The 15,123-nt window shown below is 38.5% G+C and overlaps 1 protein-coding gene across 1 annotated transcript; it reads left to right on the top strand.

Moving 5' to 3' along the window:
• Window positions 1-9,351: 9,351 nt before the first annotated feature.
• LOC148022478 (ava biosynthesis cluster protein M-like) lies at window positions 9,352-11,169 on the top strand. The gene is made up of 4 exons (XM_087695072.1): window positions 9,352-9,439; window positions 9,702-9,733; window positions 9,865-10,029; window positions 10,136-11,169. The coding sequence occupies exons 3-4, from the start codon at window positions 9,942-9,944 to the stop codon at window positions 10,747-10,749; spliced, it is 702 nt and encodes a 233-aa protein (XP_087551198.1). The 5' UTR covers window positions 9,352-9,439; window positions 9,702-9,733; window positions 9,865-9,941; the 3' UTR covers window positions 10,750-11,169.
• The last annotated feature ends 3,954 nt before the right edge of the window (window positions 11,170-15,123 follow it).

The following is a 15,123-nucleotide window of genomic DNA, read 5'->3' as shown; positions in this document are numbered from 1 at the left end:
TCGCAAGACGCTGCGGTCAAAGCTCCATGCAACCATCACGTTGACATAAACCACGGTATCTCCTCCATGCCCTCGGGATATCAAATCGGTTGATGGTGTGTACTACGTCAAAATTCAGATCACGCTTGCTCTCAATCTTGCCTAGCTTACTGGTACCTGGCGAGCCATGTCTCCATAGAGGCATGGTGCAACATACAAAAGCGATTCACTTTCTCCTCCATTGCAACATCCATTCTTTTTTCTACTTCATTTCCAATCACCACATCTCCGATCAGTCTATCATCGTCCTTTAGCGACCATAGCATACTGATGTTTGGATCCATCGTAGCCATTGTGAAATATGCACTAGTGCCTCAAACACCAAGAAACCTTCAGCCATGCTACCTTCTGGCTAAGCTTGTTGCCGCACAAAGCCTTTCAGGGTTTTTATGAAGTGCTCCAAGAAGAACATCCATCGCCTATGGATAGGTCCAACAATCTCCACTTCATCTACAAGATGTACAAGAAGGTGGATTTATATCGTGAGCATACTAGTAGACATGTATTTCTCAAAGAGACAGACCGTCTCCACTGCTCCTTGCTTCATGGATTCAATAGAGGACATCTTAATCTCCTTCTGTGAGATCCATTGCACTAAAGTCGACAACCTGTAAATGGCCCCACGTATTTTTGGAGTAAGGCATTCTACGATCGCGATCGGTAGTACAAACTACCACAAATGAGAAAGTATTATGAACAATGACTACACTCCAAATAGCAAAATGTACAGGCCACTTATAATCCATTCGTAGTACAAACCTAATATATCTTATGCCAATCATGGGATTTTAGCCTTGATAATTGGTCGTCTTTAGAAAATGCAGACTTGAGAGAACGCATCATACTCGTCGAAGTGCGGATAGAATTGACTATTTTCTTTACAATGTGCTCTTCTTTAGTGGAAAAAATCCAAGGAGCGCGAGGTAGCTGCATGCGGCCATCAGCACTCAACTGCAGCCAAAGCGCCTCCATCTTGCCTATCTCCTTCAAATCCATTCATGCCCCTATAGTGTCTCTCTTTCCTATGATGTGGTCCCATAGCAAGCTACCCATGTTCTTTAAAATATGCATGGGATCTAACAAGTGGTTGATCTGTAAGTGGGTCCAATATGGCAACTTGTAGAAAACTGAGAACCGTCGCATTCCATTTGGGTGTGACTTCGTGTGGACCATTTTCAGCTCGTACTAGCTTTGGGCATTCATTCATGTTGGAGGTTGTCCAAGAAAACCTTCCCTGAGTTCATGACCCTCTGGCAAGAAAGCGGCATGTCCTTGATATACTATCTTCTTTATGGTTCATGACCTTCGGGAGTCTAACTGTGGCCCGCACAATGGACATGCATGATAACCTAAAGTAACCAGACCTATCCCAACATCTCTATCCAATGAATACAAACTTGAACGAGCTATGATAGATATTACCAATGAGAACGGAAGCCTATTTACCTGAGCACTGTCCTAATCTCAAAAAATCATGTATCATCCACATGAGAATGGCTTGAATATTGGCAGACCGTCGACCATCGCGCTTGCTCATATCTTGCACAGTGACCCTCTCCTCCCACAAAATCTTAAGCTCATCGACTAATGGACGAAGATACACGTCCATATTTTTGACTTTGTAGCGGCCGGGGATGAGTAAGCTAAGGATGAGATGTCCTTTCTTCATAGAAATCCATGGAGGGATATTGTAGTTGATAAGGACTATAGGCCACACACTATAAGAAGTTGAGCGCATACTGAATGGGTTCATGCCATCCATTGTAAGATCGAGCCAAAGATTCCTTGACTCTCGAGCAAAGCCTGGGAAGGTAGAGTCAATGTGGCTCCATACGTGTGAATCCGCTGATATTCGTTGAACTTCATCTGTGAACCTATTCTGTGTATGCCACGTTGTCAAGCTCGCCATGCTGGATGTACGAAACATGTGGTTTATGCGGGGGATAAGTGAAAAGTGTCTAAGAACTTTTTGAGGGATGATTTGCCCTTGCAAGTCTTGTCGATACCTGTGAGAACCACACTTTGGACATGTCTCCATAGTCTCGTATTCTCCTCGAAACAGTATGTAATCGTTGATACATGCATGGATATTGTTGTAGTCCATTCCAAGCTTTTGTAAAACATATCGTGTATCATCATGAGACTCAGTTATGGTATTTGCAAGTGGTAATATATGATACTTCAGTAACTTGAAAAAAATCATAAAATACCTTGAAAAAGCACAAATGTTTTTAATGATATTGTCGAAAAGAAATCAACGAAGCGTATGTACAAGGTACCTGATCAACTCGGTCACACTCGCAACGCTCCACCCGTATTTTGCTTGCACAGTTAGGAGTGCAAGTAATGTCTTTAGCCGAGATACTCGGCACCCATCATATAATGGTATGGATGCTTCCTCTCTAAGTGGATTAGAAGTCTCAACATCCATGGGAATCAATGCATCAATCATTGCCTCCATCTCAGGCTCCAAGATTGTAGATAAGTCTCGAAGATTGTTTGTCTCCTCTGGTATTGACATTATAGATTGGGTAGTACCTTCCAAGTGGTGGATTGGCTCAGGCACTCCATCCATCGGACACCCACGAACTCTTCTAATTGGTTGCAAAGGGTGCACTCCTCCTTGGGACGAGACGTCACCTCCCTGGATAGAAAATTTGCCAGCCACACCCAATCTTTTTGTATATGGTATTCAATTAGCTTGCGAGTACAATGCATGATTGATATTAACTTTTTTTACCATTTGCTGAAAATCCAAGATCACCTAATCAATGATCTTAGATTGAAACTCGCCAAAGCGTCATACGTGTTCTATAGACAATTGATGTTTTCGTCGAATTGCGAGCTTGCATTGAGAGCAAGGACATGGGACACGCTGATTAAGATACGCATCGTGATCTTGAACATCAAGACCTTCATTGTTTTCCATTTTGTCTATGTTACGACAAACAATTTGTTTTTCTTATCATTCTTTTTTTCTTTCTTAAATTGTTTGAGAAGGGATTTCTTCTCTTGTAACTCAGCAAAAATTAACGTATGTAAAGTCTCCACCCACCCACCCACAAATTTATGTATGTCAGAGTGTTTCCCATCTCGTGGTGTTGCACGGACCTCGCCACCACTCTCTCTTTGTTTTTCATCAATTCATTATCTCCTCTCCTTCCATCTCTCTCTCTTTTTCTCTTTCTTTACTATGCTGTATGGTTTTTCCCTCTCTCTCGTTCCTTCTTCTTTTTTCTCTTCCTCCCCCTCTCTCCTCTCCCTCTCTTTCTCTCTTTTCCTATTATGTTAAATGTTTTTTCTCTCTCCTCTCCCTCTCTCATTTCCTTTTCTCTCTTCCTTTCCCGCTCTCATTTCCTCTCCCTCCCTAACCCTTTCCCTCTCTTTCTCTCTTTCCCTATTATGTTTAATATTTTTTTCCTCTTTCTCTCATTTCTTCTTTCATTTTCTCTCTTCCTCTTCCTCTCTCATTTCCTCTCCCTCCCTCACCCTCTCCTTCTCTTTCTCTCTTTCCTTAATGTTTTTTCTCTCTTCCTCTCCTCTCTCATTTCCTCCCCCTCTCCCTCTCCCTCTCCCTCTCTTTCTCCCTTTTCCTATTATGTTTAATGTTTTTTCTCTCTTTCTCTCCCTCTTTCATTTCCTCTCCCTCCCTCTCCCTCTCCCTCTCCCTCTCTTTCTCTCTTTCCCTATTATGTTTAATGTTTTCCTCTCTTTCCTCTCCCTCTTCCTCTCCCTCCCTCTCTCATTTCCTCTCTCTCTCTCTCTCTCTCTCTCTCTCTCTCTCTCTCTCTATTATGTTTAATGTTTTCCTCTCTTCCTCTCCCTCTCCCTCTCTCTCTCCCTCTCCCTCCCTCTCTCATTTCCTCTCCCTCTCTCTCCCTCTTCCTCTCCCTCTTTCATTTCCTCTCCCTCCCTCCCTCCCTCCCTCTCCCTCTCTTTCTCTCTCATTTCCTCTCCCTCTCTCAATACACATGAATTTTAACAAAAACAAGTAAACGAGAAAGAGAAAACACAAAAACAAAGCAAGAAGGAATAATGCACTCACCGTAAAGGCTCGAAGAAGGGGTTGGCGACTCCTCGTCGTGACGGCAGCTCCTCTTTCCCCTTCGTATATTTCCTCCTCTTCTTCATGAACAGCGACGGCGGTGGTGAGGAGTTTTCCTTCTCCCTCTTTCTCTCTTTCTCTCCCTCTCCCTCTCAAATGCAAGATGTTTGCTCTCCTTTCACTCTCCCTTTCGCTCTCTCTTTTGTGTATGCGTGAAAAATAATGTGCTCGGGTTTCGGTTTGCATTTTTTTCGTCTGAGTACCGTTGCTATTTGTGTTGCTATTAGCGTCGCATTTGCGACGCTAATAGCGATGCCACTATTTTGCATCGGAAATCGTCGTCACTATACCTCCATATCCTTGTAGTGTCAAGCATCTTTGAATGATTTTGAATGCATTTTCAATGCATGTTCCTATTTGTGAGTTGATCAACTTTCCATTGATTTCTTGAGACCCAAACTACCTTGAGTAGAATCAATGGGTCTATGATGTTCCTACATTCTAAACACCCACTGTAATCAGGTTCTAATGGCTTGCTAAATTGAAATTTCAATACACTATTTTGCAACATACATGTGATATCCATCATATTTTCTTCTGTGGGATGAATGCCAAACTATTCTCTACCATCTCTCCAATATGTAGAGACATGGTAGAAATTTGTTTCTAGTGAAGGCCAAGACCTCTTCTTTCTCTTGTTTTTTTCTATTCCCTTTGTCATATCTCCCTATCTTTGACAACATTGTATCGAAGGCCTATCCAAAGGGATCTACCTTTCTTGTCTTAGAAATCTTTCTTTGTAATTCACCCTTTATGTCTTTTGGTAGGTTCTTATCTCCCTACTATGGCCGAGGAGCCACAGAGGGACATGAATAATGTTTAGGTAAGACATGAAAGCGTTGTAGACTCAAACCTAGTCATAAGTGCCTTCTTTGGTGTGTGCACCCTCCTTAGAAGAAGAAGAGGCACCACAACTCACTAGTGAGGCAACAATAGATCTTTTGGGGTAAAGGTATTCAACATGGTTGACTTCCCATGATTAGCTAACAACTCGCGAATTCACATGGGATTTCTCACTTTTAAGTTCTAAGAGTAATCTACATTTTTATAGGATTTCTCACTTTTAAGTTCTAAGAGTAATCTACATTTTTATAGGATTTCTCACTTTTAAGTCCGGGGAGTAATCTACCATCTTGAGGCAAGGCCTTTGTGTGAAGATTTAGCCACCTCTTACCCTAATTGAGCTCTCTACTCTTCTTCTAATTGAATGCACATCAAGCTTCCTATTAAGTCTTTATGAAAACTTGAAGAATTGTTAAGTAGACTTGCAAAGATTTGCCAAAGTTTTACATATAGTAGCTCTCCATCAAGATTTGAGCAAGTTTTCTAGGACTTGAGTATTTCTTGTAAGTCTTCTTGTATCAACAAGCCACATAGAAGATGGGATTCGGGGCTTCCATGAAGATCACTTCAATCTTGGTGAGTTGAGCATCTCATCACCTCAAAGGCTTACTTGAGCAAGGACTCTATTAAGATTCAAGGTTCGGATTGCATTTTAAGCCATCAAGATGTTTGTGAGTCATCATTGGAGCTACAAGTTGAAGATTTACATTATTGAGACCACACCAACTTCAAGAAGTTGTAAGGATTACCACTTGATGATTTTTTTTTCTTTATGATCTCTCCTCAAATTCATTTGCTAATAAAGAAATTGAGTTAGCCTTGAATTCTATCTTACATGTTTGCATGTTGCCAAGTCTAGGTCTCATTTAATATTTCATAAGCATTCATTGGGCTCTTTATTTCAATGCTAATCATGCCTTAATTGATCTTGCATTGCTGTGCTACTTATGATTGAATACCCCCCCAAAAAAAGGATAAGTGTAGATAGTGAGTCACTAAGCATCTCAAGTAATCTCTTTCTCAGCCCATTTTCATTGGTACTACTATATCTCATCGAAAGAAAAATCTTTTTTTCAATGAAACTTGCATTGGATGATGTTTGATTAGCTTAGTAGGCTACTGAGATGTCTTTTCAAGTGCAGAGAGGTCCTACGAATTGCATTAAAAATGACAGGCTATAGAGGAAAAGGAAAGGCCTAGGAGGAGAATTAGAAGGAAATAAGAGACTACTAGGCATTTTTGAGTGAGCCTAGCTCTACATAAGAGTATTATGGAGAGATCTAGAAAGAGGTACTTGAAATGGAACCCTACAACTTATTGAATCATAGCGTATGTTAGGATGCAATTTGCCATATTGAGAGACATAATGACATGCTCTCTAAAATGGATCAAATAACTAAATAGGTGGCCCTTTCCAACTCTTGGACTCAACAAACACTTGAGTAGCCCACAACTCTTGTCATGTGGTTAGCCACCACATGACAAGTGCTAGAGAAAGTGAATGCATCCAACACTCAACAAACACTTGAGTAGCCCACAACTCTTGTCATGTGGTTAGCCACCACTCAAGTGCTAGAGAAAGTGAATGCATCCAGCTTGTTGCTAGATGGTCTCCCCCACTTGAGCATGTACATGGGCAACAACATGCAAATGTATATAAGTATATACATAGGGAGCAACATAACTATCAATAATGGACTGATCAATATGATTAGTAGCTTGATCATGAGCAACATTATGGGCATGAGTAGCTAGTAATGGGGTGATCAATATGATCAACAACTTGATCATTATTATGAGCAGTACAAGTATAGGATATGTGGATCTTGGAGCTTTTTGTGTATGGCTCTATGTCATAGTGCTATTGTGAAACATTCATAATATTGATATCATATCTAGATATCCATCTTGGATCATAGTGAAAATTTCATGACTAAAGTATTGTAGCATCATGTTTTAATTTGAATTGTACAAAAGGGGCCATCAAAATGCTCATTCTTTGAATTTTAAATTTACATAAGGGATATAACTATCACCTTTGAAACTCACAAAAGGGGTATATAAAATGATGCAAAAGTTTTAGAAATGAGTTTTTTAAGTATCCTTTGAATGCACATTATGTAGAGGGTTTCTATAAGATGGTCCCTCCTTGAGCATTCTACATGCAATATACATGTTCAAAGTCACCTTATAACATTGTTAAAAGAGGCGAGTCTTATTCTTTGGGATGAAGCTCCTACATTGTACTTTACACCTTTGTAGCACTAGACAGAATTCTCATGGTCAACTATATGTTGCTTTCTCAAAAGTAAAGTCTCCAAATAGATTGAAAGTCTTGGTTAATGAGAAAGAGAATATGGTGAATGGCACCATCAATATTGTGCATCAAGAAGTTTCACAAAAAGTAATTGTAATCTCTATTTATCTTTTTCTATAAGTTGTTTGAACCATTTATCAGAAGTAGAATGTTTATTTGAATTGTTTGTTAGGATTGTAATCTTTATTTCCTCGCTCTAAATACTTATTCTTTCTCATATTATTTCACATAATATTTTTTTCCCTACCATTGAACTTTTTTTATATCTTATTTTTCAAGTTCTTTTAGAAAAGAAAGTATTGTACTCTCTCAGGCTCTTTTTAAACATTTGATTGTTTGATTTAAAATATATTTAAGTTAGTTTATCTGATTTTAAGAATGTATAGAAAAATTATTATGCACGAAGTACTTTTATGTGATATATTGCAAACTCTCTTATGACCAAATGTGAATATGAAGTGGTCTTTCAATTTCATTGTTTTGTGAAATTTTTTTCTTATTTATTTTTAATTTCTTGAGTCAAAAGTTGTGTTATCTTTAGTAATAGTAGAAAAAAAAATATTTAAAAAATCAAGCTTATTTAAATTTTACTTATTTTGGGGGATAATTTTTAGATTGTAAAGTGTATTAACTTCTTTAAATAACATTTCAATTTTCATAACCACTTTTAATTTTTTGTGTTTTCTTAAATTTTTTTGTTAAATGAGTCAAACAGTTTTTAATTATTATTGTGCATCACCTTTCCATAAATGAGAATTCAAGAGGCATTATGCATTGTGGGTATGGATGACATTATCCATAGAAATTTGGCTAGAGAAATTGATAGATTACTAGATGATGGATTTACTAATGGAAATAGTCCATTATAAGTAGAAATTCTATATTTTGGATATTTCTAGTGCTATTATGTTAGACGAAAGAATGACAGATACTTTATATCCCATTCCCACACTAGAGAGATACCAAATGACTAGAGTAAATAAGAGTTCAAAGATTTGGCATGTTTTGTTACTTTACACCAGTTCCACCCAAACTCCACTGATTGGTCTACCAATGTTAGAGCTAATCGTGTCATGCCCCTAGGTAATACTTTCTTCATAAATGTTTTATTGTATGAAATGGATAAATTTAATACTATTTTCTCTAAAGTTCTATCTCTTTTTTGGGTGTTGCAACACAATCTTTGAGACGACATGTTGTTGCTTTGCTGTTGCATGTTCCCCATGCTACATCTACTTTCAATGATGCTACTAAGAAGGGAAACCTTTATTTTCAACAAATGATTTAAGATATTACATACTTTCTTTTTCATTTAGCTTCTTTATGGTTGGGATACTACAATGACATTTCAAATTCACTTTTCCTTCAATCATCTTTTCATATTCGTATGGTTGAGATACACAATGTTACTGATTTCTTTCTTTTGTATGGTAAAATCAATAAATTGCAAGAGTAGTTGAATCATTGTGCGGTACAAGTGTATTTTTGAGAATCAAGTTATTGTTTTAATAACTGACATGAACGTGCAATAAATTAACTATTAATATTACTAGTGCCTCAGAATGGTTTTGGGGTCTCTCATGGTTTGTTTTTTGGTGACTCAATTGCCCATGAATCATAAAAATTACCACATAGGGCATACATAAGGTCATGAAATGTGTTAACTAATAATAACAATGGTGCTTTAAAGTTTGGTGTGAAGCACCGAAAGAACGCTAGCATGTAGTGTCAGGAGGGACTAGGCATCGAGCACATAGTGACTATTATTCTAAATTCTCTAGAGTTCATTTCAAGTGTAATATATTAGCAACCCTTTTCTTCTTGAAGGGATTTGAAAAGCACATACTATAATTCTAAATTCTCTACGCTTCGTTTCAAGTGCAATATATTATTAGCTCTTCTCTACAAGGGTAAGCACATGACGAATATTCTAGATTTTTTGCCCTTGACTTCAAGGATAATATGTTGTCAACCGTCCTCGAGATTAAGGGTAAGATCCTCTTTGAAGGGTGTTAATGAACCTTCATATATTACGCCTGAAACAATGCGCCAAGCGGTGTGTCCAATGCACCCCACATATTTTCGTTCAGAAGTCTGGACTCTGGAGTGTTCCTGACTGGTTATTTCTCCTTGAGGTAAGGGTACTGAGGTAGAGGACGTGGAGAAATGGGCTCCGCACTGCATCGCCTGCTGGATGCTTGTGTTTTGTTGTTGCTTAAACTGGTAAACGCGCGCCGCTCTACTAGGCTCGACGTTCTGTAAATTCTCTTCTGGGGCTGTATTAATGGTAATCCCCACATGTCTGGTTCGAGCCCTTGATATGGCAAACCATGTAACGCTGTTTTTCGATGTGGTGTGTGGATATGTGGGCGACTGGATAACGTATTTCATCGCTAGGAGCTGGAAGCTGACAGTAAATCGTAGACGAGGTATGTACATAGCGAGAGAGAGAGAGAGAGAGAGAGAGCGTGACACAGTGCGTGTGTGTGCGTGCGTGCGCACGCGCGCCTTCTCGTAGCAACCTGCAGTATTTGTGTTAACATCGTTACATTGGATGCAGCTGAGGATGGGTTAAGCGGACTCAAAGTGATAATTTGCGGGTTCTCGCGATCCGGAACCACGTCGCTGGCGACTGCGATGAGCATATTAGGATTCCCATGCCTCCATGGTCGTGATCTACTGGACCCACGGCTATGCAAGCAGTTCATGAAAGCAGAGAGTTCCGGTTATACGTCCAATACCGTTACACATCCAGTCATTCGTATAATCAGTTTGGCACTAATAAGACGTCAGCTACTATTGTATCTATAACTGTCTGTTGATGAATTCAGGAAAAGCCGGTGATTGGGGGTGGGTGTTGCAGGGGTACGCGGCCATAGCCGATTACCCTGCCACCTGCTCATACAAGCGACTGATGGAACTGTACCCGGACGCGAAGCTGATTCTGAACGTGCGCGACCCCGAGAGGTGGTACAAGAGCTTCGCACAGACCATACTGGCCAGGCTGCGGTCTCGCGACGCGATCTCCATGATCCGGCGCCGCACGTGCATGCACAGGTGCGTGCGGAAGATCTTCACGCAGCGGCTCGTGGAGGAAATGGCGCGGGACCTGGATGGGATGAGCGAGGAGCAGTGCAAGGAAGCGGCCATCGCCGCCTATCGCCGCCACACGCAGGAGGTGAAGGCGCACGTGCCGCCGGACAAGCTCCTAGTGTTGGAGGTGGACCGCAACCCCGGATGGATCCCTCTGTGTGACTTCCTGGGGGTGCCACTCCCAACAAGCCATATTCCCTTCCCTCGGACTAACGACTCCCAGCACTTTCACAAAACCCAGTCTTTCGCCGTCTCTGTCTTTGCCGTGGTGCTCGCTGTCTATGTTGCTCTGCTCTCCTTGCTTGTGGCCTTCCTCTTAAATCATTACCACGGACCGATTCCATGGTGGTGATGAGAGCACTGCCGTCGACAACAATATCCACCAGCTCCCGATCACCAGCTGCGGGACAATGGACCTTAGAGTAATGCATCAAACACCGTTTAATCGCTCTGTTCCATCTTCTTCCTCTCTTCATGTTTGCAGAATCGAATTTCCTAAATATGACGGAGTCGTGATCTTCTTCCCCATTCTTCTTTTTGAGCCTCAATCTTGCTCGATCTTGGCTTTGTTCTGTTTTGCATGCGAAGGAAAGCAGAATAATATGGATCCTCAGTCTGAAGCTCAAGCACAGCTTTGTTTCTGTTATTCCCTATAATACTCCATAAGCATATGCGTCTGATCCAGTTCCATATAATGAGGGTAGACCATCGATCTCTCCTAGGATCAATTTTTTCCACATAATGCTTGTCGAATGGAAGGGTTTGATTATAACCTACAATACAATAAGAGAATTTTTGTTAGCTATACAATTTGAAGACACTTGGGGTATCGTTTCCATTTTTTATAAAACATCTAAAGCAAGTCCCATTCCTATCCCTAACTCGAAGGCTCTTCTTCAAGGTGAGTGACCCGATATCTGGATGTGAGTTGGTCAATCGTCATCCAGCTTTTATCTTTGTAGTCCCATATGTATTTCCATTGGCTCCTTTTTTAAGAGTTTATATACATTTGATAGATTTTCTTTTTCTATGAAATATGTTGTGCCAAATCAAGTTGTTTGCACTCCATGGGTGTATAGAATCCTTGATGGGTGAGATTCTAATGAAGTCTCTCTATGGTTCCCAAGCTTGCCTTATACTCTTGGATAGAGGGGACCAATCTTTTTAATGATGGACTTTGTTTGGCTAAAGGCTATCATCATGGCGTCATGGGCTTTCCAACTTGGTAGGCTCTTAGCCTTATACAACGTTTATAATTATGGTGTAGTTGAATTACCAATTTTCCATTTAATGGAAGAAGCTTCTAGCAATCCGTACAGCAGCTACTAGCTCAGTCCTCCTTACTTTTAAAGGGTGCAGTCTTTCTAGGCAACTTTCGACATTTTAACCTTCTCCCTATCTCAAAAATACAAGAAGTAGGCTTGCAAGACAATTCGAGATCTTTTATCCTAGCTCTAGATGGTTTCTTGAAGGATAGGAACCTATAAGTGGATTGTGCAAGCAATAATCACATGTTTCGGCACTACAACTCTTTCTACAAAAGTAAATTCTAAGTCTCTAAGAATTTCTAGTTTCTTCTTGACTTTTGGCATTACTCTATGCCCACCTTTGTTTCAATCTTACTCCAACAACCATTGGAATACCTAAGAGTATGAATACTTTCCCCTCCTCTATTATTTGAAATCCTTCATCCACTAACCATTGGGGTGGTGGTTTCAAGAGGCTTTTGAAGCTGTTTTGGTTGGTCCAATTATTGAACCTGAAGCTGAACGATTTTTTTTAATATAGTTCCAAAAGGAGGGGATTGAAGCAAGGTCATCATTCACCATTTTGTTTTGTCATGCACAAATCGGTTGATGATCATAATGGAATTGCTGGGTAATTTTAACCCCCTAAGCCTAGCTTAATATTGTGTTATATTAATGATGCTAATGCATATGTTAAATTTGCCAAAAGGAGTGGGGCAAGGGGAGGTCCTACCTCATTGATCTTATCAGTAGGAAAGGGGTATAGATACTTCCCCATTTTTTTCTACTCCTGCATTGGCATTGCCAAAGAGAGTGTTTACAAAATTAACAAAACTTTTCCGCAGTCCCATGTCCTATAGCAAACGAAAAAGGAACCACCAATCAGGACTCTCATAGACTTTATCAATGTCAATATTTAAAAAGTGAACATTCTGTTTGTTTTTATGTGTATTTTCAATGCCTTCCCATAGTGCTATTTTAGAGTCTAGAATGTAGTTGCGCTTGATGAAGCTTTTTTGCTCCTTCCTTAGGCAGCAATCTAGATGACAGAGAAACCTTCTTGCAATCACTTTAGCATAGATTTTATAAGTTGATGATAAACATGTTATTGGTCTCCAATTAGACATGTTATCTCTTCATCCCTTTCATGACATACTCCAATTACTCCTTGGTTGATATTTATTGGAAAATTACTACTTTGTTGATACATGTTAGTAGTGCCCCAATCCTTAATTACTCTTTCTAGACTTGCATGAGGGTGGTTAATAAGGAAGTATTTAAATTCTTTGTAGACTTCATAATTTGGTAACCTCAGAAGTTTCCTATTGGCTAGAGAGTCTATTGTGTTATTTAGCTCATATTCAGTTAAGTCTTCATTTAGTACATTAGCCATAGATTTGAGAACAATTCTAGGTTGTACTCTTTCTAGCTTTTCTCTAGCCATGATTAATTCTTAGTTGTGTTCTTGTATGGGGAGAATATTTCAGTGAAGAGTCTCTTGCAATTTCAAGATTGTTTGAGTTATTGTTTGCTTTGCTACCATCTTTCTTTGTGAGTAGGGGACTACTTCCTTCTCCTTATTCTTCCTAATTGTGTGGAACATCTCCATGGTGGTTTGGTTTACCCTACCTACCCACATTGTTTTTATGTATAGAGATATATTGTTTGCACTTTCTCTTCTAGATGCCTAAGTTTATATTTGACTTCCAAGAGTTCCTCTTATAGTTTTATTCACCCTTTGTTGATTTCCTTTTTTGAATTCAAATTCTAGGGATATAGCATACTTCTTCCTTCTTACCTATAATCTGTGAGTAATAGAGTCTATTTTTTCTTGTTTGACAAGTTTCTAGGTTGTATTGTATGAGAAATTTTCAACATATGCTAAAGCAGTAGTTAACTTTTTCACTTGTAAAAAATTTTGCCTCTTTGTGAAGGGCATTTCCATATGGAAAAAGAGACTACCACTAGGGGAATTAGTAAGTTTTCCTTATCTTGGAACTTTTTCTTAGCACTGCCAACACATGAAAAATTTCCACCACATAAAAAGCCACATGGGAAACCTTTCTTCCTCAAATTACCAAGTGGGAAAACTAAATGCACATTAATTGCCACATGGGACAACTTGCTTCATTGAATTTTCCACTCGCAAAAGGTGTCTATCCAAAGTAATTGTTAGATGTGAATAACAATTAAACATAAGAAAACTAAACATGTATAATAGATATGCGATAATGTTATCCTAGAGAAGACTTAAGTATAAGTTAAATGAAACTCTTGATTAAACTAGGTATAGAAAACTAAACATCATGATGATTAAGAACAAAAAACATCATGGTTGGAAAGTGCACGTACATGTACAAAATATGTGATGATCTCTACTTCCATGATGCTAAGTTAGACATATTCTATATAGGTTCCTAAGTTGAAACTCTACGATATTGACCCTCCACATTATTAAAGATGTTGAAACTCTACTTCCATGATGTTGATTGGTAGACAATGCATATTTTCCAATGTTCATTTTCTTTTGTCATACATATTTTAGAAAGTGGAAAGTTAAGAATATAAAAAATATAGCTATACTTCATTTTTGTGGCACTAAGTTTTCCAAGAAAATGAAAAAAATGACAAATGGAACTTTCATAATTTATTGTCAAGTGATATATAACTAGAAAGAATGATACTAATGCAACCTCTCAACATAACTTATCATCATAAGATATTTCATATCTAGTTTACTTTTTTATCTTGAGAGATTATCTTAATGTAAATAATATCTTAAATTTTAGACTTATAAAAATTTTAAAAATAAAAAATCAATAATAGTACACAACTTGATAACCATAATCAAGGTAATAAGTACTTAAACATTTATATGAAATCACATTTGTCTCTTATGGTATTCCTTAGATCTTGGACTCCTTCACAACACCTTTCTTTTCTTGTTGTTTTCTCCTCTTGGCAATGGAGGTGCTATCTCATTGATGTTCTTAAACTTCTTTTATGGTAACCCACAAGTTCTTTTGGGTAGAACCCAATTTTAAAAATAAACAGATAATAAAATAAGTAAATTTACCAGACAAATATTGTGATAAGAGACACCTTCCATAAAGATCCCTTTCATTAGATATCTTGCTTGTCAACATCATGCTTTTCTCACCCTTGTCATCATGAATTTGTATGCTAATATCTTAGATAACAATAACCCCAAACGTATTTGAGTTGTCAACCATAATTTACAAAAATCCTCACTTACATGAAAATGATGCTACTAAGCAATCATTCTTTATGCCATGGACTTCATCTTCATTATTTTTTCACCAATATCCTAATCATTCACAATAGTCTATATGAAAATGCAATTAATGCATTATGTCTTGTCAATAAACATTATTTTCTATTCAAACTAGTCATTAAAAATATTCACAATCTATCTCATATAGAATAGTTGACGTGATTGATGTTACCTTAGTTCTAAA

Source organism: Lygodium microphyllum, chromosome 16, assembly GCF_053477565.2.
Source record: "Lygodium microphyllum isolate KBCC chromosome 16, Lygodium_microphyllum_v1.1.10, whole genome shotgun sequence".
In the NCBI taxonomy this organism is placed as follows: Eukaryota; Viridiplantae; Streptophyta; class Polypodiopsida; order Schizaeales; family Lygodiaceae; genus Lygodium; species Lygodium microphyllum.
This window is presented reverse-complemented; position numbering and strand designations above follow the sequence as displayed.